This window comes from Microcebus murinus, chromosome 9, assembly GCF_040939455.1.
Source record: "Microcebus murinus isolate Inina chromosome 9, M.murinus_Inina_mat1.0, whole genome shotgun sequence".
Classification (NCBI taxonomy): Eukaryota; Metazoa; Chordata; class Mammalia; order Primates; family Cheirogaleidae; genus Microcebus; species Microcebus murinus.
The window spans coordinates 89,072,879-89,092,257 of NC_134112.1; the positions used below are offsets into that span (position 1 = coordinate 89,072,879).

The 19,379-nt window shown below is 45.0% G+C and overlaps 1 protein-coding gene across 2 annotated transcripts in view; it reads right to left on the minus strand.

Moving 5' to 3' along the window:
* Positions 1-19,379, minus strand: part of ATP6V0A4 (ATPase H+ transporting V0 subunit a4) — a 68,005-nt gene that overhangs the window by 34,689 nt on the left and 13,937 nt on the right. The window contains exons 1-7 of one of the 2 annotated variants that reach the window (XM_076006641.1): positions 11,573-11,707; positions 9,603-9,736; positions 8,160-8,238; positions 7,777-7,871; positions 3,134-3,259; positions 2,502-2,596; positions 1,205-1,331 (exon numbers count right to left, since the gene is read on the minus strand). In XM_076006641.1, coding sequence (XP_075862756.1) covers positions 1,205-1,331; positions 2,502-2,596; positions 3,134-3,259; positions 7,777-7,871; positions 8,160-8,238; positions 9,603-9,719 — 639 coding nt within the window. In that variant the 5' untranslated portion in view covers positions 9,720-9,736; positions 11,573-11,707. Of the gene's footprint in view, positions 1-1,204; positions 1,332-2,501; positions 2,597-3,133; positions 3,260-7,776; positions 7,872-8,159; positions 8,239-9,602; positions 9,737-11,572; positions 11,708-19,379 lie in introns of those variants that run through there. The other variant, XM_012742708.3, reaches the window with a different exon arrangement.

Here is a 19,379-nt window from a genome sequence, read left to right on the forward strand (position 1 = left end):
TGGGACTTTCAGAGCTGCTGCTTTACATTATTTCCAAAGCTTCCTTCCCCCACGGATCCACCCTGGCCCTTTCTGAATCTCTTAGGTTCTCTTGTCTCCTGATCCACCAGAACCAGGAATCTGTTCTGATGTCATGACATCCATTTGGTGGCCTTCGGTGCCAATGCTCATCTTCTTTCCAGATACTTCCTTTATACTCTCTCCACCACCCTGACTGTGACATGTCAAAACAGGATTAGGAAAAGTGATGCTTCCATGTCAAATTTTAAAATAATCTTTGTTAAGGATGCATGGGGGTAATATGGGGGAAATCTTACGTTATCTGAAATAAAGAGCAGGGAAAAAAATAATTTCCATATATACTACAGTCATACAAAATTATAACTGTCTATGGCTATAGAGAAAAAGTAGCACAAGAGGAAAAATAAAAATAGAGACGTTAAGAGTGGTTTTAGAGATGATACTGAGGGGTTTTGTGTTTTTTAATAAGCTTTCTTATTTTAAATTTCATTTATTTTAACTGTAAAGAAGTTCACCAAATAAAACTTAAAATTAATTTTTTTAGCCTCTAACGTGGAAAAGATTATAGGCTCTCAGACAAGCCCAGCCTCTTGGAATTAAAGAGTAAGTGGATTTAAGTGGATTTCAGTACCAACTGAAAGCGTGACAAAGCAACACCCTATGGAATTCATAGCACTAAACAGGTGGCACTCAGGGACGTCCCTTGAAGTCCTCGTTTGAAGGGTGTGGTCTGCTGGCAAGTTTATCAGCAGCATCATCTGGGAGGTTGTCAGAACTGGGGAAGCTCAGGCCCACCGAGTCAGATTTTGCATTTGAACAAGATCCCTGGGTGACCCCTATGCTCATGTGCGTCTTGAAGCTGGAGAAGCTGACCCAAGTCAGTTCTTAGTTCTCTGCCATGAAGAACTGGTGTGGCCGTCCTACAGCTAAGCGTCTAGAAACAAGGACAGCTGAGTTTCTTGGAGGAATGAACCAATTACGAGGTGTTCGCAAGAATCAGTTCCTGAACTGACCTTTCGAACGTATTTTTAAAAAGGAAAATGAAAGAAAAAAAAGGACAAAGAAAGGAAATAGATTTTGGCTTTATCAAACTAAAGACACCATGTTTTGAGAGAAAGCAGCTCTTCCCGTGAGGGCTATGGGGGATTTCGGAGGAAGTTTCTCCGTGGCCCAAGGTTCCCACCGTGACCGGGTCCTCCAGGGGTGTGTCCATCTCACTGAACTTCAGGTAGATGTTTCCTCGGCAGACTCGCCACAGCAGCCTCTCAAAGGAAGCCATCCTCTCCCTGTTTATCACGCCGGCTGTGAAGCTGGGCAGCGAGAAGGGAAGACATTACTGAGGCACAGGGACTGGGGTGCAGAGAGGAGGCCCCAAAGGACGTGAAGATGGACCAGGAAGTGAAGGACCATCACTCTGTGAGCAGGAGGGATCTTGACACAGCTCTAATGACAGGGTCCCACCCCACATCCTAGCCCCAGTTTGCCCAGGTGCCTTTGACCTTCTGTTTCCTTTGATATTTTGGAATCTCCTTAATCATCCCAATGCTATATATTCACTATTTGCAATTAAAAATGTGATAGATCATTCATTACAGCCTCGTAGCTAATGGGAGCAAATGTTCAACAATGGTCCCTCTGCATTTTTACCAAAGAAATTTTAATGTACTAAAAGGGAAACATATACATTGAAGTCTATGCATGCCTATTTTTTCCATCATCCAGGTACGTAGATAATTGCTAACCCAAACTTCTCATATTAGCCTCAGAGTTGTGACTTTCATTTGTTTATTACTTTAAATGTACACTGATCCTGTATTACCTTCTAATCAAACATCTTCAATAAACGTCTTTTCTTTTCCATTTAAATTCAATGCCTATAGCCCCAAATAGCAGGCGCTCAACTATCCATTGAATAAAAAAGTATAAATCTCAAACTCACGACTTTCAGAAATGCTTTGTAATTCATGGACACTGAACTCACATGGACACTGAATGAATCACCACATATTTTCCTGGGTATAAACATCATATTACTGCTTCTTGGGAATGACTTCATTGCATAACTACCCCATTTTTAGTGACACTTAAAAACTCCAAATGCATTTTATTATCAAAATAGTATTTTAAAGATAAGGAAAAAACATATGCTGCCATAGCCTTGTTCCAAGGTAAGAGGTCTGAAAACTCATCTAAACAATTATCTTCATGTCCTTCCCCTGTGGGAGCAACATAAACATTGCACTGTTCGGGCTGAAGAATGTTAGTGTCAGCTCTAACAAGAAGGTAACCCTACCTCCAACTCCCCCAACCTGATAAGGTTTCACTTGGGTTTATTCCTCTGTAGGGGACTGACATTCATGGGAAACAGCTGCCATTTTGGTGGCTGTTTGTTCATCCATCCATCCATATCATTCACTCAGGGAACTCTATTACACGCCAGCACCAGGGACCCATAACTCAGGCTATTGAATGACACTAACCCCAACTTTCCGGTCATGTAAGCAGGCACCGTTCTCAATTCCAGGAGACCAGAAGTATCTTCAGTAAAGAAGTCATCAGCTAAATTGGTTTCTGTCTGAAAGTCAAAGCACCACTATGTTCATTCAAATATATTTAGAGCAACTTAAAAAGCACCACCCCACACCTCAAGGTTTTGTCTGCTTTTAGTGAAACTTTAATTTTCCACAGTTAACAGAATTCAGAAAGCACAGTGCTCCTCGATAAGTCAAAAAGCTTCCCCAGTCTCTTCCTACCAAAACCCTAAATCTGCTCAAACTAACTCTTTTACTTTGCTCTGACTTCTGCCTGGGCCATTTTGAGCACGTAGTTTTTTGTTTTTTTTTTTCTTCTTTTTTTTTTTTTTTTCTTTATTTTTCCATCCTAGTTTGTCCTAGAGCACGTAGTTTTAAATGAGCAGCATAATGTTTTTGCTTTCAGTTCAACCAGCATTCCAGTTATTCCACCCAAAATAGTTTCCTCAACACCCTCCCACCAAAGAGCTAGGCACAGAACACAGAGTGATTTATTCATATTCCAAACCTGCCAGTTTTTAAAATAAAAGTCTGAGGCTCTGAGGAAAGGGCCCTTTAATAAATAATCCCCAAATAATGACCTCAAAGAAGTCCTGGGTTTTCTTCAGGAGGTATTTGAGTTCTGTCAGTTCTAAGAAGCTTTTTTTCAAAGCCTGCTGGTTCTGGTTGGCTTCCTGTAACTCTCCTTCCAGTTTTTCTAGAACAGTCTGTGCAGGAAGGAAAAAGAAGGTAAGACAGGCAGAAAGGCAGAGAGTGCTATGACATTCCTAATACACGTCAACTTTAGTTACCTTTTTAGGTAACTAAAAAGGTATTCACCACAACATAATACAGTTTGAAGTCGAGTGGCTTGTTTCGTAACAAACACCATGATTATAGAGCAGGGGTCCTCAAACTACAGCCTACGGGCCATATGCGGCCCGCCGAGGACATTTATCTGGCCTGCCAGGTGTTTTTGCTGCCACTGCCTGTCCTGCTTAGCAGCCGACTCCTCCCGGGCCCACAGTGCGCATGTGTGGAATGTGCGCCGCACTCTCCAATGGCCCTCCAATGGTCTGAGGGACAGTGGACTGGCCCCCTGTTTAAAAAGTTTGAGGACACCCTGTTGTAGAGCCTAAGCTAGAGCCATCTACACATGCTCCCTGGAGATCCACCATGGATGGAGAGGATCAGGAACTGTTGTCTGGGAATGGAAGGCAGCTTCATGGGAAGTCAAGGAATTTTGGCAAATTCTTCCCCATTTAACATGTAAAACACTAAAAAGGGAGGACAGTAAATTACACATTGAGGATTCCTTCTGCCCCAAATGCACTACAATCATGGATAAAATTAAAAACATGGGATCACCTCCAAACCACTACCAGTCCCAACCTGGGCTGAAGAACCAGGAACAAGCAGGTGAAAAAGGCTACACAGAGGAGGTTGAGCACAAAGCACAGGAAGGCAAACAAACAACAAACCGATCTCCCTTCCAAAATGAGCGTGCAAAAAGAATGAGGCTTGTAAAGAAATATATGATAAGAAAAATCACCAACCAAATCAATAGTCAGAACACAAAATCACATTGGGTAAAATTATTTTTATAGAGTAGTCTGATCAAGACTTATATGGAAGAATACTTATTCAAATCTCCAACAATACTACGATGGATAAAATGTATTATATTCAATAAAAAGAACACTTACATAGCAGTGGAAATGAATTAATTTCAGAAACATGAAACAATATGGAGCCTTAAAAAATAAAATGATGAAAGAATATAGCAAGTAGCAGAAGAATAAACAACATGGGTCCATTTAGATGAAATTTTTAAATCTGTAAAGCTAAGTATGATATTTAGAAGAATAATTATGTGCTAAAACTGTGAAGAAATAAACAAAATAGAAAATTCAGGATAGTAATTATCTCAAAGGGAAGAGGGGGGAGGGGAGGAGGGATGAGGGAGGACTTTGCTAGCATCATTGTGGGCATCTTTCATTCTACACAGGATGATGGGCACTTTGTGTTTGTGATCATTATTTTTTAATACTTTAAACATGTTTTTAAAAATACTATGATATCAATTCAATATTTAATAAAAACAATAACAAATAAATCTACACTTAAACACTGTAGTAAAACTATAGAACAAACACAAAACCTTGAAGGCTATTGGGGAAAAACAAAACATACAGTCCACAAATGGATGACCATTGACCTAGTGGCAGGTTTTCAAGTATGTGTCTTGGAATGCGAAGTATAACTGTTATTTACAGCTTTCAGACCAAAGGGGCGGAGGAGAAGGCTTGGCAGGTATTACAGAAAGACAGGAAAGGGAAGACAAGAACAAAGCAAATGGTAACCCAAAAGCCAGTAAATCAGTAATCACAGTAAATGGAAATGGATTAAGGTCAAACCCTAACCCTATTAAAAAAGAGATTACTATGTTAGATATTTTTATTCCATCTAAGAGACATCCTTACCAAAGAGATAAAAAATAAGCAGTAAAAAGGATATCTACTCCAATGTTAGCTCTACCTCCAAAAAAGCTTATTAATATCAAACAAAATTGAATACTTTAGAATGGTGAAACTTAAAATGTGTATGGTTTGGCATAGTCAGAGAAGGCTTTATATTAATAAAATACAGAATTGGGTCTAGTGAGGTGGCTTATGCCTATAATCCTAGCACTTTCAGAGGCAAAGTAGGAGAATAGCTTGAGGCTAGGAGTTCGAGACCAGCCTGACCAACATAGCAAAACCCTGTCTCTACAAAAAGCAAAAAAAAAAAAAAAAAATTAGCCAGGCATGGTGGCACACACACGTAGTCCCAGCTACTCAGGAGACTGAGGCAGGAGGATCGCTTGAGCTCAGTTGTTGGAGAGTGCAATGAGCTACAATGACACCACTGTACTCTAGCTCGGGCAACAGAGTGACACACTTAAAAAAATAAATAAAAATTTAAAATAAAATACAGAATTAAACTAGTTAGCCCAAACTAAACTCGGTTGGATGACTTGCTTTTTAAAGGTACTATCTGAAGCACAGGAGGGAAAGTATGCAGCCATGTAACCGCTCTCATTATATTAACAATGGCTGGATACTGTCCAGACAGCCCAAGTACAACCAAGGCAGTTTGGAAACAAAAACACTTGTTACCTGTTTAACAAACAAAATCAAGAAAGCCTCCACGCTTGTCAAGTTTCAATGTAACATCAAAGAAGAATAGTCACAGTTATTTGAAAAGGCTATTAAAATAGTCCCCCCCATTTCCAACTACATATCGGTGTAAGGCTGGATTATCTTCCTGTACTTAATGAAAACAACATATTGCCAACGGATTCAAAGGGGAGGTAGACGTGAGAAAACAGCTGTCTTCTCTTAAGCCACACACTTGAGACATTTGCAAACAGCACTGTTCTTCTCACTAAACTTTTTTGTCTTGGAAAAGACAATAATTGTTTCATTAAAAAAAAGTTAAAATGTATTGAGATTATTTTCAAATGAATTAATAAATATTTTCTATTTTAATTCTTAATACAATAAATCTTAATAAACATAACCCACAAAGTTTTTGGGGATCTTCAACAATGTTTATGAGTTTAAAGATGTTGGGGGGAGGGAGAGTGGTAGGAATAAAAGAAAAAAAAGAGTATAAAGGTGCCTGAGATCAAGAAGCTTGAGAACGGTTGAATTAGAGATAAATTATGAAAATGTGATATTGATCAGAAGCCCAACAGAAATTCTGGGAAATTAGAATGTGTGTGCTTTGGCGTAGTCGGAGAAGAGCGTGTAGAAGAGATGGGAATTAAAGGGAATCTGGGGTTAGACTGGAAGCACGTGGGTGCATAGGAGAAGCACTCCAGGTGCGGACACAGCACGGCAAAAGCTTGGAGTTGAGAAATGAATGAGACGAGCAGAGAACACTCGGCTCGGGACAAGCCCAAGGAGAGTGGAGGACTGGAGCAGTAGGACAGGGCTGGAGACAGCCGGGCTTTGGTGGTCCGAGAGGAGGTTGAGCCTGTCTGACATAGGGGAGCAGGGAGCCATTGCACGTTCTTGAGCAGGAACGCGGCGAGATAAAGCAATCCCACTACAGAAATTAATCTGGTGGTAGTAGAAGAGAGTGGAATGGTGAAGAAGAAAACTGGGAAGCCTAGACAACTTCCGCCCCAACTCAGAAATAAAGACAAAAGCCTACACCAGAATGATGTGTCATAGTCCATGTGAATAGGTCCGGGTGCTAGGGCAGCTAAAAGGATGAGAGGGTTGTTGAATTAACAGGGCAGCTACTATTATGCAAGACTAGGGATAAGACAAATTCAACATGATTTGGGGGAGCTCCTATTTATATTGGTTAGCAGTTTTCTCCCCCAATATTCAGATTTTACTATTTATTTATTTATTTAGAGGCAACATTTTGCTACACCGCCCAGGCTGGACTCGAACTCCTGGGCTCAAGCAGTCTTCCCACCTCAGCCTCCCGAGTACCGTGTTTCCCCGAAAATAAGACCTATCCATAAAATAAGCCCTAGCAGGATTTCTAAGCATTTGCGCAATATAAGCCCTACCCCGAAAATAAGACCTAGTGATGGGCGTGGCTACGCAGCGTATCTGCGGTAAAGAAGACGAGCAGCCCTTCTCATCTGCCCCGTGACAGCTCTGTTGCTCGACAGGAGAGATTGGGGCCAATGGTTCTAAAGGAAATAGAGTCACAAGAAATTCAGGATGGAACTCAGGGTTTGGAGAGTTATGATGATGTTCCAGAAGAAGACGACTTAACTATATTTGAATAAATGTAGATTGTTATACCGTACTTAAAAAAAATAACACATCCCCTGAAATTAAGCCCTAGGGCATCTTCTTGAGGAAAAATAAATATAAGACCCTGTCTTATATAGTAGCTGGGACTACAGGTACACATCACTGTGCCTGGCCCAGATATGCAGATTTTAATATGACGAGATCCCAGATATTTTTCTCTAGGAGATTGACTTCACTGCCTATAGGAATCTTATGCCCACAAAAGAAATCACGCCTCAAAGTGGGGAAAACTCACTTAGGGCTATATTGACAAAGAAAAGCAAGGGTCGCCCTAAAAATTGCACATGGGTGTTTTCCTGGAGTGGTAACACTGAAAAGTGGACATCTTTTCAACAACCAGTAAAGGATCTCTGAATGGCTCTCGGCTCTTTCAAGGAGGCAGGCTTCGTGACTGTCCTCAGCCGGCGACGTGAAGAACTTACCTCCAGAGTAATCATCTCCCGTGGGAGAGGGGCCAGAGGGCACTTCTCGGGCAATTGAATTGCAATCTCATTTTGCATCTCGTCTTCCAGAAAACCTGAGGGATGAAACCCCACCGGAGAGCCCAAAGTGATTGCGTTTTCTCATAACCGAAAAACTCAGTCAAGCCAGACAGGGGCCTTTCCATCCAGCTCAGCTTCCTAAATTGCCCTAGGAGCTGCCGTAGGACCTAGATCCCATCCCCAGCCTCCCCCAACCCCCTGACTTCAGGATCACCTGGAAAAGTATCACAAATAGCGACACATTTGTTAATTAGTCCTGCAAACTATGTACCCCCCCCCCTTGCCAGTTCACATTTGGACAGTGAGCCAAAAAATTCTCTTACGGAGGATTCTCTCCAGTGATTCACACCTTCTGACTTCATTCACAAATTTCCTTTGGAAGCTGTTCACATTCGCATTTAACTAGGGGGAAAACATGAGGCATACATTAGTCGCAGAGCTGCCAACACATTCCTTTTGGTTATTTTATGATCTTTTTCATGCTGGAGAATGGGGCTGGAATTACCTTAGGAATAGATATTTCCAAGAGTTCTAGGCAAAACACGCCTTGGTGTTCTTACACGCAATCTCCCAAATGCCTCAAGTCTCCCAAATGCCCTCCCATTTCTAGAAGGAACAAAGTCCTCCCATTTCTAAGTTTTTCCTTATTTTCAGCTGTGTTTGGCCGTGGAAATCAGCCTCAGAATCAGTGGAGTCATGCATAGGACTGGACCTTGAAAACTGCCCAGCTCCATGTCACGGATCATGGTCGTCAGCCAAAATTCTCACCCTCAGCTCGGCCCATTAAATGTCATTGAGGGCCTGCCTCATGTCAGGTCCTGCACTAGGAACTAGGGGTGTGAACACAAGACATGATCCTCCCCTGGAAGAGCTGAGCTTTGACCTTGATCTTGGTTAGGGAATAAAGAAGAATAACTGAATTTCAAAACTGGACTCAACAAAGGCTTGGTGAGGATCTAAGCTGCCCCAGGGAAAGGAGCCCCAGCGGCACACTGGAGACCGTCTAGACCTAGAGTGTCACTCCAGAACTCAGTGCTGGGTTTCACAGCCAACTGTGGACTCCAGGATACTTTGTTCTCAGCCTGCTTCCTCAGGAAAAATAGCTTCTTTGTCCTCAGAACATGGTTTGTTAATCCACACGCCTATTGGCTATATACAATATTTGAAGATGCTGCACAAGAAATAAGATACGATGACATATAACATGTAGCGATTGCATTCAGAGCTTTAAAACATTCCTACAGGGTAGGTGCTGTGGCTCATACCTGTAATCCTAGCACTCTGGGGGGCTGAGGTGGGAGGATCCCTTGAGCTCAGGGGTTCGAGACCAGCCTGAGCAAGAGCTCTCTACTAAAAACAGAAAAATTAGCTGGGCGTGGTGGCACACGAGTGTAATCCCAGCTACTCAGGAGGCTGAGGCAGGAGGATCGCTTGAGCCCAGATGTTTGAGGTTGCTGTGAGCTATGAGGATGCCACCACACTCTACTGGGGTGACAGAGCAAGACTCTGTCTCAAAGCAAAAACAAAAGAATCACCCATTCCTATGGAGGACAGAGGCATAGAGGGAGGGAGAACATGTTTGCAAATGACTTGCTCTTCTTCATTGCAAATCCTAGCCAGAGGGACTAGAACTACAGATTTCCATCTGTTCCAGCACAGGGCTCCTTGCCCTACAGAATGATTCGTTCACTACAAATACGTATTGTGAAAGACTTATCTGCTCCCACCCCAACCTTCCTCTTATCTCCAAAGAATGCAGTGCCTACATCTTTGAACTGAACCAATCCAAGTTCTCCGAGCTCAGCGACGCAGCAGTACGCAGCCTCCGCCTGGAGAAACAGTTGGGACAGACACATCTCCTCACTTCGAAACACAGACGCCATCTTGGCCCAGCCTGGGTCTGCAGGGGAAAAAAGAGAAAGATATTTAAGGTAATAAATGTGTGCAAACTTTGGGATGAGACTTGTTTGAGTTAAACTAAAATCTAACAGGAAAAAAATCCAATCAAATAGGCAAAAGATTCAAAAATATGATTAAAGACTCAAGTTGTGGAGGTGTGAGGAGGCAGGCCGTTTGGCGCACTTACTAGTTTAACGTGTAAATTCTTTACAGCTTTTTCAGAGAGTAATTTGTCAATTTTACATTGCTCATACCCCTGACCCAAGATCTCCACTGCTATTTATCCAGACAAACGTGGATATGTGTGGAAAAATGGATACACAAGGAAGTTTCTTGCCACATTGTATATAATAATTATAATAAATGGATCTAACCTAGATATCCATCGATAGGGGAATGATTGAATAACCTGATACAACAGAAGCCTGTGCAGGTAGCAGGAATAAAATAAATCTGTATGTCCTGTATACACCCAGGTGGGGTGGGGTGGACCCTGTGAGTTAGGTCAGCCAAAACTGCACCTGTGAGACACAGTCCCACCCTACAGTCCTAAGTCTGAATTGACACTACTGATGAGAAAAAAGGACAAAGACTTACACTTCTGAGAGGGGATCTCAGACATGCAGACTCAAGCATAGTAAAACATCCAACGTGCTCTAACAGATGCATGTCTAAAGATTGGGAAACAGAAGAGCAACGAACCCGTGGAGCTCAGAGCAATTGCCATCGCCCATACAGAGCTACCCAGCCAGGGAACTGAGCCCAATGCGTCAGCGGCCACCCAGCAAGCAGATAGAATGCATTCCAGACTGTGAGGTGCGGCAGTTTATGACTGCTGAACATTTCTCCACTCCCAAAGTCATACTGCCCATGGAACTGCCTCAAGTGCCAGTTACAACACGGGTGGCAGGAAGGACCCCTCCCAGGGGTTGGAAGAAAGTGATGATCTTTTCAATGGCTGCATTGAAGACCACGTGAAAGCAAGGGGTACAGAATCCGCTCCCATCAGAGATTCCCCAGGACGGCTCTGCTGCTGGCAACCAAACTGTTTTCCCCAAAGTCAACCTTCTGGAAGAACCATCAGCCTCCAGGGTGGATTTCAGTTTATAACGTATGGCGTGTCTGTTATAGCCGGATGCTGTGCCTGTCTGGTGTCCCAGGCTCTGGATCCGGTTTCCAACAGGACCAAGTCTAAAGCCCCAGAACCGGACAACAACAGGTGCACGATCCGCCTCCTCCTCCGGCTCCAACTGTCCCCACCTGGCTCTCCAGAGACCCTGCATCTGTCCTCCGCCCCTGCCCACCTCACCGCCTTTGCCGGAGCTTTCCCCCCCTGGGTTTGGAGCCTCGGCCTCTGCCTCCCCACCCTCCACCCCACATTCCACGCGCCTCCGCCTTGCTGCAGTCTCAGGTAAGGGTCCTCTCCCCCACAAGCCTCCCCACCCACCTCCAGCACCCAGCGAGTGAGGCCGCCTCCTACACAGCAGTCACTTGCAGTTACTTGTTTAACCACGGTCTGTGGGCCCCACTAGCCGGGGAAATCCAGGCGGTTAGGACAACACCATGTTTCCCACTCCCGCTCCAGTTGGGTTCAATATGACCATGAATAGGCGCTCCAGCTGTATCTCCCCAATTATTGACTAGAGGATAAACATCATCCCCCCAAGACTTTCTCAAGAAGTCCATCATCTGGTCCTAAATGTGCTCCTCTTGACACCAGGGTGAATCCAAAGCTTTCCTACTGTCCTTTCTGGTGACCAAGACACTGAGTCATAGACAGGAGACACAAGACATTCCCTCACGCAGACCCAAAGTCCAGCCTAAAGACTTTTCTTACCCCAGCTGCGTCCAAGTCGGTCAGGGGCTGGGAGGGGTCTGGAGCAGGCAGTGGCTCCCACTGCCCAAGATGCACGGAGTCCGAGCCCTCCGCCACCCCACCCACCCAGCAGCCAGTTGTGGCTTGCAAGTGGCCAAGGCTGGTGGCTCCGCAGGAGGCCTCCCTGCCCTCCTCCCCCTCCTCAGCTGCTCTGCCTCGGGCTCCCTCTCCTCCCCATCTGCCTCCGGCTCCCTCTCCTCCCCAGGCACCCACAGAGCAGGAGGCGGCTCTGTTGTATCAACACAGACCTGTTGTGGGCGAGGACAAACCTGCCCCACCGGCCAGCCTGCTCAACCCAGGGCTGCACCTGTGCCCTCTGCCGTGACCTTGGGTCCCCACCAGGAAGCAGCGACTTTGTTTTCTAATGGAAGCAACTTGCCCCTCAGCAGAGCTGAGTTGGGGCCAAGGTTTCTCAAGGCCTTAGAAGGGCCCTATAGACGACAATCAAATGCATCTATTAAACAAACCAAACACACCTTTATATTGAAAAATGAGCTAAAGTTAAAAAATAATTTTGGAAAAGAGAAAAATATCACGCTCACTATTATCCAAAAACACTTTAAAGGAAAATAGAATCCTTATAAATACCTAATGGCTAAAATTCAGCTTCCCATGTGGCCCAGGCAAAAAGAGGCAAGGCTTGCTGAGGACTCTTGTCTTTCCTTTTATTTGGCTGAGGGTGAGGGACGGCGGAGCGACCCAATTGGATGCGTTTCTGAGTAGGCAGCCACCTGCCTGCGTTTGCATCAGTGAGCTTCTGCCTCTCCACGGGGCTGTGCGGATCCCTGCCTGCACCTCCTGGGGTGCCTGTGAAAGCTCCAGAATGAAAGGTGCTTTTGTTTTTCTACTTTTTACCATAGAAAAATCGAAACATCTGCAAAAGTACGGAGGGTAGTTTGGAGGGTAGTTTATAGGGGACCCTCACGTACACATCACTCAGTTTCAACAACTGTTGAATTTTGCATCATCTACACCTCACCCACTTCCCCTTCCCACCCCTGGTCATTTGGAAGCAAATCCCATATATTATATTATTTCTTTCAGAATATTTCAGCATATACCTCTAAAAGATAAGGATATATATATATATATACACACACACATAAAAAATGCCATGGTCACTTCTACAATTCAACAATAATTCTTTAATACTGAATATCCCATTAAGGTTCAAATTTCTTAGGGAGTCAGACACAAGGACTCATGCCTGTAATCCCAGCACTTTGGGAGGCTAAGGCAGAAGGATTGCTTGACTTCAGGAGTTTGAGACCAGTCTGGACAACATAACAAGACCGCATGTCTACAAAAAACAAGAAAAACTAGGTGGGTGTGGTCCCAGCTGTAGTCCCAGCTACTCAGGAGGCTGAAGGGAGAGGATCGTATGAGCCCAGGAGTTCAAGGCTGTAGTGAGCTATGATCGTGCCACTGTACTCCAGCTGGGGTGACAGAGTGAGACCATGTCTCTTAAAAAAAAAAAAAATCCTAGGTTGTCTGAGATTTGCATTTTTAATAAGGCCTTTGGGTAATTCTTGTGCATGATCAAATTAAAACCATTGCTTTTGAGAGGACAGGGTGAGAAATCAAACTTTAGCTTGGGAGGCGGCGAGGAGGAGCAGGGTGTAGGCAGTTTGGGAGAGATCAGTGATTTTGAACCTGGGGCAGTGGAGGCTGGGGCCTCGGAGGGAGCAGGAGCAGGTTCTGCACCGGGGAGTCTGGACTCTTCCTGGACAAAGGCTGAATTCAGGATATGCAAAGCACTACAGGCAGACAAGAACTGAGCACTGCAAAAGGAATCACCAGTGTTGATTCAGCCTCTCCCTTCGGATGAGCTCGAGGGGCAAGAGGACTCTGCCCCAGTTAGCGCCTCCCTCTTCTCCCCGCCCCGCCCTCGCCCTCAGCTGCTCGCCCTGTGGGGTTTGCTGAGTCTCCCCATGGCAGGTGGGGCAGTAGTTCTCAACTTCTGCAGCAGGGGTCAGAATCCCAGCTCCGCCACTTACAGAGTGTGCCCATGGGGAAGCTATTTAACCCCAGGTCCTCATTGTCCTTACCTGCAAAATATAAGAGGCTATTAGATACTTATCTATAAAGTGGAAGTATAGGAAGGAAGGATATTCTAAGGCTTTTTTTTTTTTTTCTTCTAAAGCCCTAAGTCAAAGGTGCAGAAGGCCAGCAAACCTATAGGGCTCTGGCAGAACTATAAACTAGTGCCCTTTGTCTGCAAGGCAATTTGCATAGCCTCTGGCTCAATAATCCCACTTTAGGAAGTTTATCCTTAAAAAATATCTTTAATGCTGTAAACCAAAATGTAACAACAATAATGTCTATTGTAGCCTTGTTTATAGTAACTGGGTAATTGGAAACCACCTAAATTCTTTCATCCATTCAACAAACCTCTGTTGAGAGCCCTCTGTGTGTGCTCTGTTCAGGACTCTGCCAGGACAACAAATAAGAGACAGGGCTCTTCCCCTCACAAAGCTTATATCCCAGTGGAAGGAGAAAAATAGTAAGCAGCTGTATATTGTAGATTATGAAAAGTGTAACAGTAGAGTATTAGGCTTTAGAGAAATGAAGAGAGGCTACTTCAGGTAGGCAGGCAGGGAAGGCCTCTCAGAGGAGGTGGCATTTAACCTGAGGCTTAGGATTACAAGAAGATCGTCTTGCAAGGAGCAGGGGGGAGGCTCCGCCCGGCAGCGGGAACAGCAGTGCAAGGGCAGCGGTGTGAACCCGCACAGCGGCAGATGTATCTATCGCGTGCCGCCCACGTGCTGGGCACCGTTCTCAGTGCCTTTAGAACACATTTCAATGTGCTCCATGTGTTGATCCAGTTCATCTTCTCAATAACCGTATGAGGTGACATAGGTGCTGTTCTTATTCTCATGTTACAGATGAGGAGACGGAGGCACAAAGAGGCTAGAAACTTGCCCAAGGTCACTTAGTCACTCACAATGGGTGACACCAGAGTTCTTGCTCACATCCACCATGAGATATCATCTCACTGTCTGCAAAACGTTAACATGGCCAAGGAACAGAAAGGAGGCCACTGAGGCTGGGAGAGGGGTGGCGAGCCATATACGCAAGGTGAGTGGAGCGGCAGGTGGGGCCCAGGTCCTATGAGGTCTGGGGGGCCGGTAAGAAATGTGGGCATTGGGAAGCCCTTGGGAAATCTGAAGCTAGGTAGTGGCTTTACCTGGTTCACAGTTTTAAAAATGTTACTTTGGCTTCTGCATCGGGAAAAATGGAGTAGAAATACTTTTTCCTCCCAAGAAGTAAAAATAAAATCCCAGGACTTTACATGCACAGCAAAACATAAGAAGAATTTGCAAGATGGAGAGAGAAGACAGACCTTTTAGGGACCTCAGGACCCGGGGCATGACTCAAAGGGAAGTTCCCTGGGCTTTCTGTTGACCTCAGACAGGTACAGCATCCCCCATCTGAAAATCTGAAATCCGAAATGCTCCAAAACCCAAAATTCTTTGAACACCAACATGATGCCACACGTGGAAAATTCTACACCTGACCTAATGTGCTGGGTCACAGTCAAAACACAGACACACAACACACAGTTTATTCAGTGTCCCCATGGGGAAAATAAAATTATCTTCAGGCCATGTGCATAAGGTATATATGAAACATAAATGAATTTCATGTTTAGACTTGGGTCTCATCCCCAAGACGTCTCATTATGTGTGTGCAAATATATCAAAATCCAAAATAATCTGAGATCAGAAACACTTCTGGTCCAAGCGTTTCAGATAAGAGATGCTCAGCCTCTATATTGTAGACTTGTCATTGCAGAAGCCAGTAACATATGCAGCAAAAAAGTTCCAAAGAAAGCCTGCTTTCCTGGCAAAGGACTGGGAATGGGACAGCCTACAGAGAAAGAAAACTTTTAGACAATAATTTCTCTAATCTAGCTAAATACCACTGGAAAAACTGTGGCCCTGCCTCCAGCCCATGCCAGCAGAGCCCGGGTGAGGAGCCTGGACTTCTAGCCCTGCCCTATGGCAACAAGGCCCCCCTCGCTCACCCCTGTTGGGAGTGTCAGGAGAGGCCCAGCCACAGCTGGGCCACCGCTGCCCTTTGGTAATGAGGCCACCTCATCATTGGAGGTTGAAGGTCACATGGAGAGCAGAGGTCAGTGGTAGAGGTCAAGAGGCATCCCTGCTCCTCCAGCCAGGGTGGTGTCAGCGGAGGTACCGTGAATAGAAAAATTAAATGGGAGAAACCAGTCTACCCAACTTTAAGATTTACTGTACAATTACAGTGATCGAAACTGTGATGTTGGTGGAAAGATAGACACATGGGTGAATGGAGGAGAACAGAGAGCCCAGAAATAGCCCCACACAAGTCTGGCCAAGTGATTTTTGACAAAGGTGAGAAAGCAATTCGGTGGAGGGGGGATGGTCTCTGCAGCAAATGGTGCTGGAACTACTGGACATCCATAGGCCAAACGTTGAACCAAGACCGAATCCTCCCATCTTATACAAACATTAACTCAAAATGGATCATAGGTCAATTTTAAATGTAGAACTATAAAACTTTTAGAAGAAATATAGTAGAACATTTTCAGAACTGAGGGTTTAGAGAAGAGTTCTTAGATACGATGCCTAAAGCACAATTCATAAAAGAAAAAAAATTGATTGAAAAAACGTTTGCTGTGAAAAGACCCTGTTCAGAGGATGAAAAGATAATCTAAAGATGGGAAGAAAACATTTGCAAGCCACATATTTGATAAGGGACTCATGTCCAGAATGTATAGAGTTCACAAACTTCAACAGTAAAAAAAAAAAAATCAAATAATCCAATTAGAAACTGGGCCAAAGACATAAAGAGACATTTCACTAAAGAGGATATATGGATGGCAAATGCATTAGTCAAGGTTCTCCAGAAAAACAGAACCAACAGGAAATAGACAGACAGAAATGGAGATTTATCATAGGAATGGGCTCATTTGACAGTGGAGGCCAAGAAGTCCCATGATGCGCCGTCTGCCAGCTGGAGACCCAGGCGAGCTGGTGGGGTACTGCAGTTTGAGCCCTTAGACTTGGGACTAGTCCTAGGCCGAAAGCCTGAGAACCGGGGTGTGGGGGGCAGCTGAGGCCGCAGGTGTGAGTCTCAGTGCAAGTGCAAAGGCTGGAGAACCAGGAGCACTGGCGTTCACGGGCAGGAAAAGAGGCTACCCCAACCCAAACAGGAAGCAAACCTTCTCCTTCCACCTTTTAGTTCTATTTAGGCCATAACAGATGGATGGTGCCACCCACACCGAGGAAGGTGATCTTTAATCAGTCTTCCAGGGGGAATGCTAATCTCTTGTAGAAATACCTGCACAGAAATACCCAGAAATAACGTTCTACCAGATTTGCGGGCAGTGCTAAACTCATCCAAGTTGACACATAAAATTAACCATCACAAATCCAACCCTTATCAATGTGGCACCTTAAACCATACTTAATCTCCAAACAAAGATAATAAGAGGGTCATAATTCCACCTAGTATGAAACTACCAAAAATGCACTAATCCCTTCCCTGGAAGAGTAGGTAAACTCTTCAAGTGATGTTTACTCTTCTCTTGATATCCTGTAATGTAAATACTGTGATGTAAAATTAACAATACTTAAATACTGATGTAAAATCAATGCATCTCATGTTAAATGATAAGGGAATGAGAGAAGAAAGAAAATAAATATATTTGAAATATGTATATGTGTGTAAGTGTGTGTGTGTGTGTGTGTGTGTGTGTGTGTGCAAATGTGTTCTTAACAAAATAATTGACAGTTACGGGCCTCGTTTCTGGAACTGGTCATGTGGTTGTGCTGAGATTTATAACTACCTATCGCACAGAACACCCATTCTGTATTCCCTTTACCTTTGGCCAGTGCCTTGGCTGCTCATAGTCCTTTACCTGGCACGGTGACCCAAATCTTCACGCCTGAAGAATCTGGGACATTCATAGTCTTGTCTGGATTGGGCTGTAATTTCCCATTGACCTTAGGCACAAGGCATGGTAACACTAAGAAACCACCTAAGTGATCTCCTGTATTCCAGGTAGACTCCTCCTTACCTCCGTTGTGGACGGGTGGCCCACTTTCCCCTTGGCACTCTGGATCGATCACCCAGCAAACACTGTAACTCCCTTCTTTGCCTGTGGACAAGGTGGAAGCCTTAACTTCCAGTTTAATGGAGTCATTGCTGCCTCCTAGTGGAAGCATTCCTCCCTCTGAACTAAGACCTCTCAGCCAAAAGAGCCCAAAGTCTCAGGAAGAGGAAGCCAAAATTTTGCTAGTGGGTCACTAGAAATACCAGCGAGTGGTGCCACTCCCATTTCCACCCCTAGATATCGAATCCTGGTTATGGGAGAAACAGCACCGTATGTTGGATGCCGATTCAGGGTATATACAGCCTTCTGGAGAACCTTGCCCCAGCCGTGTAAGGCACTGCCACCCCTCTGGTGTTGTAGCTGTAACGTCAAAAGGTCACTCCACTGTTCTGTCAAGCCGGCTGCTTCAGGATGGTGGGGAACATGGTAAGACCAGTGAATTCCATGAGCACGAGCCCCGGTACCGCATTCTGTCGGCTACGGAGGGAGTTCTTGATCATAAGCAGCGCCGTGCGGAATGCCATGAGGCATTCGTGGTGAGGCAGTCTGTGAGTCCGCGGGTGGAGTCTTGGCAAAAGCAAGTGTGCAGGGAAAGCAAATCCATATCCGGAGTAAGCATCTACTCCAGTAAGGACAAAGCGCAGCTCTTTCCATGTTGGAACAGCCAACGTAACCAACTGCCACCAGGTAGCTGGCTGATCACGCCAGGGAATGGTGCTGTATGAGGAGCTCAGTGTTGGTCACTGGTGCTGGCAGATTGGTCACTCAGCAGTGGCCACAGCCAGGTTGGCCTTGGTGAGTGGGAGTCCATGTTGCTGAGCCCATGCACGACCTCCATCCTTGCCACCATGGACACTTTGTTCATGAGCCCACCAGGTAACAACAGAGTGGCCTGGAAAAGAGACTGACTGGCATCCACAGACGGGTCATCCTGTGCACCTCATTGTTAAAGTGCTCTTCTGCTGAGGTCCCTCTTTGGTGAACATTCACACAGGACACAGACATCTTCATGTCCTTTGCCCACCGCTCAGAGAGGTCTACCCACATACCTCTTCCCCAAATTTCTTTCTTTTTTAAAAATACATTTTAATATATATTTTGTGTGTGTGTGTGTATTTTATTTGTATGTTGTTCAGTCTGGTCTCGAACTCCTGGCCTCAAGCAATCTTCCCACCTTGGCCTCCCAAAGTGTTAGGATTACTGGTGTGAGCCGCTTCGCCCAGCCCCAAATTTCTTTGTCATCAATTTTCCAATTGTGTTCCTTCTAAGTCCCTGACCACCCAGCCAAACCATTGACTACAGCCCATGAATTGCACAACTGGCCATTTCTCCTTCCAAACAAAGTGCACAACCAGGTTTGTTGCCCAAAGTGGTGACCACTGAGATTCCCCTTTGCCACTGTCCTTCAGAGATGGCCCAGAAAAGGCTGACGTGCTGCAGCTGTCCACGTCCAGGTGGTGCCTGAATACAGCACAGAACCGTCTTAAACCAGGCCCTAGTCTTGTCTTCCTCTGCCAACTGACCATAGTGTACTCCCCATGAAGCCATAGGTGCAGGCTGGGAGAGAAAAGCAATGTAGCAGTAGAAACCATCGTCATTTGGGCCACTTATTCATGTAACTTACTTGTGTCTTCAGAGCCTGCCCGGGTCCCATCATGTATACACCACTTC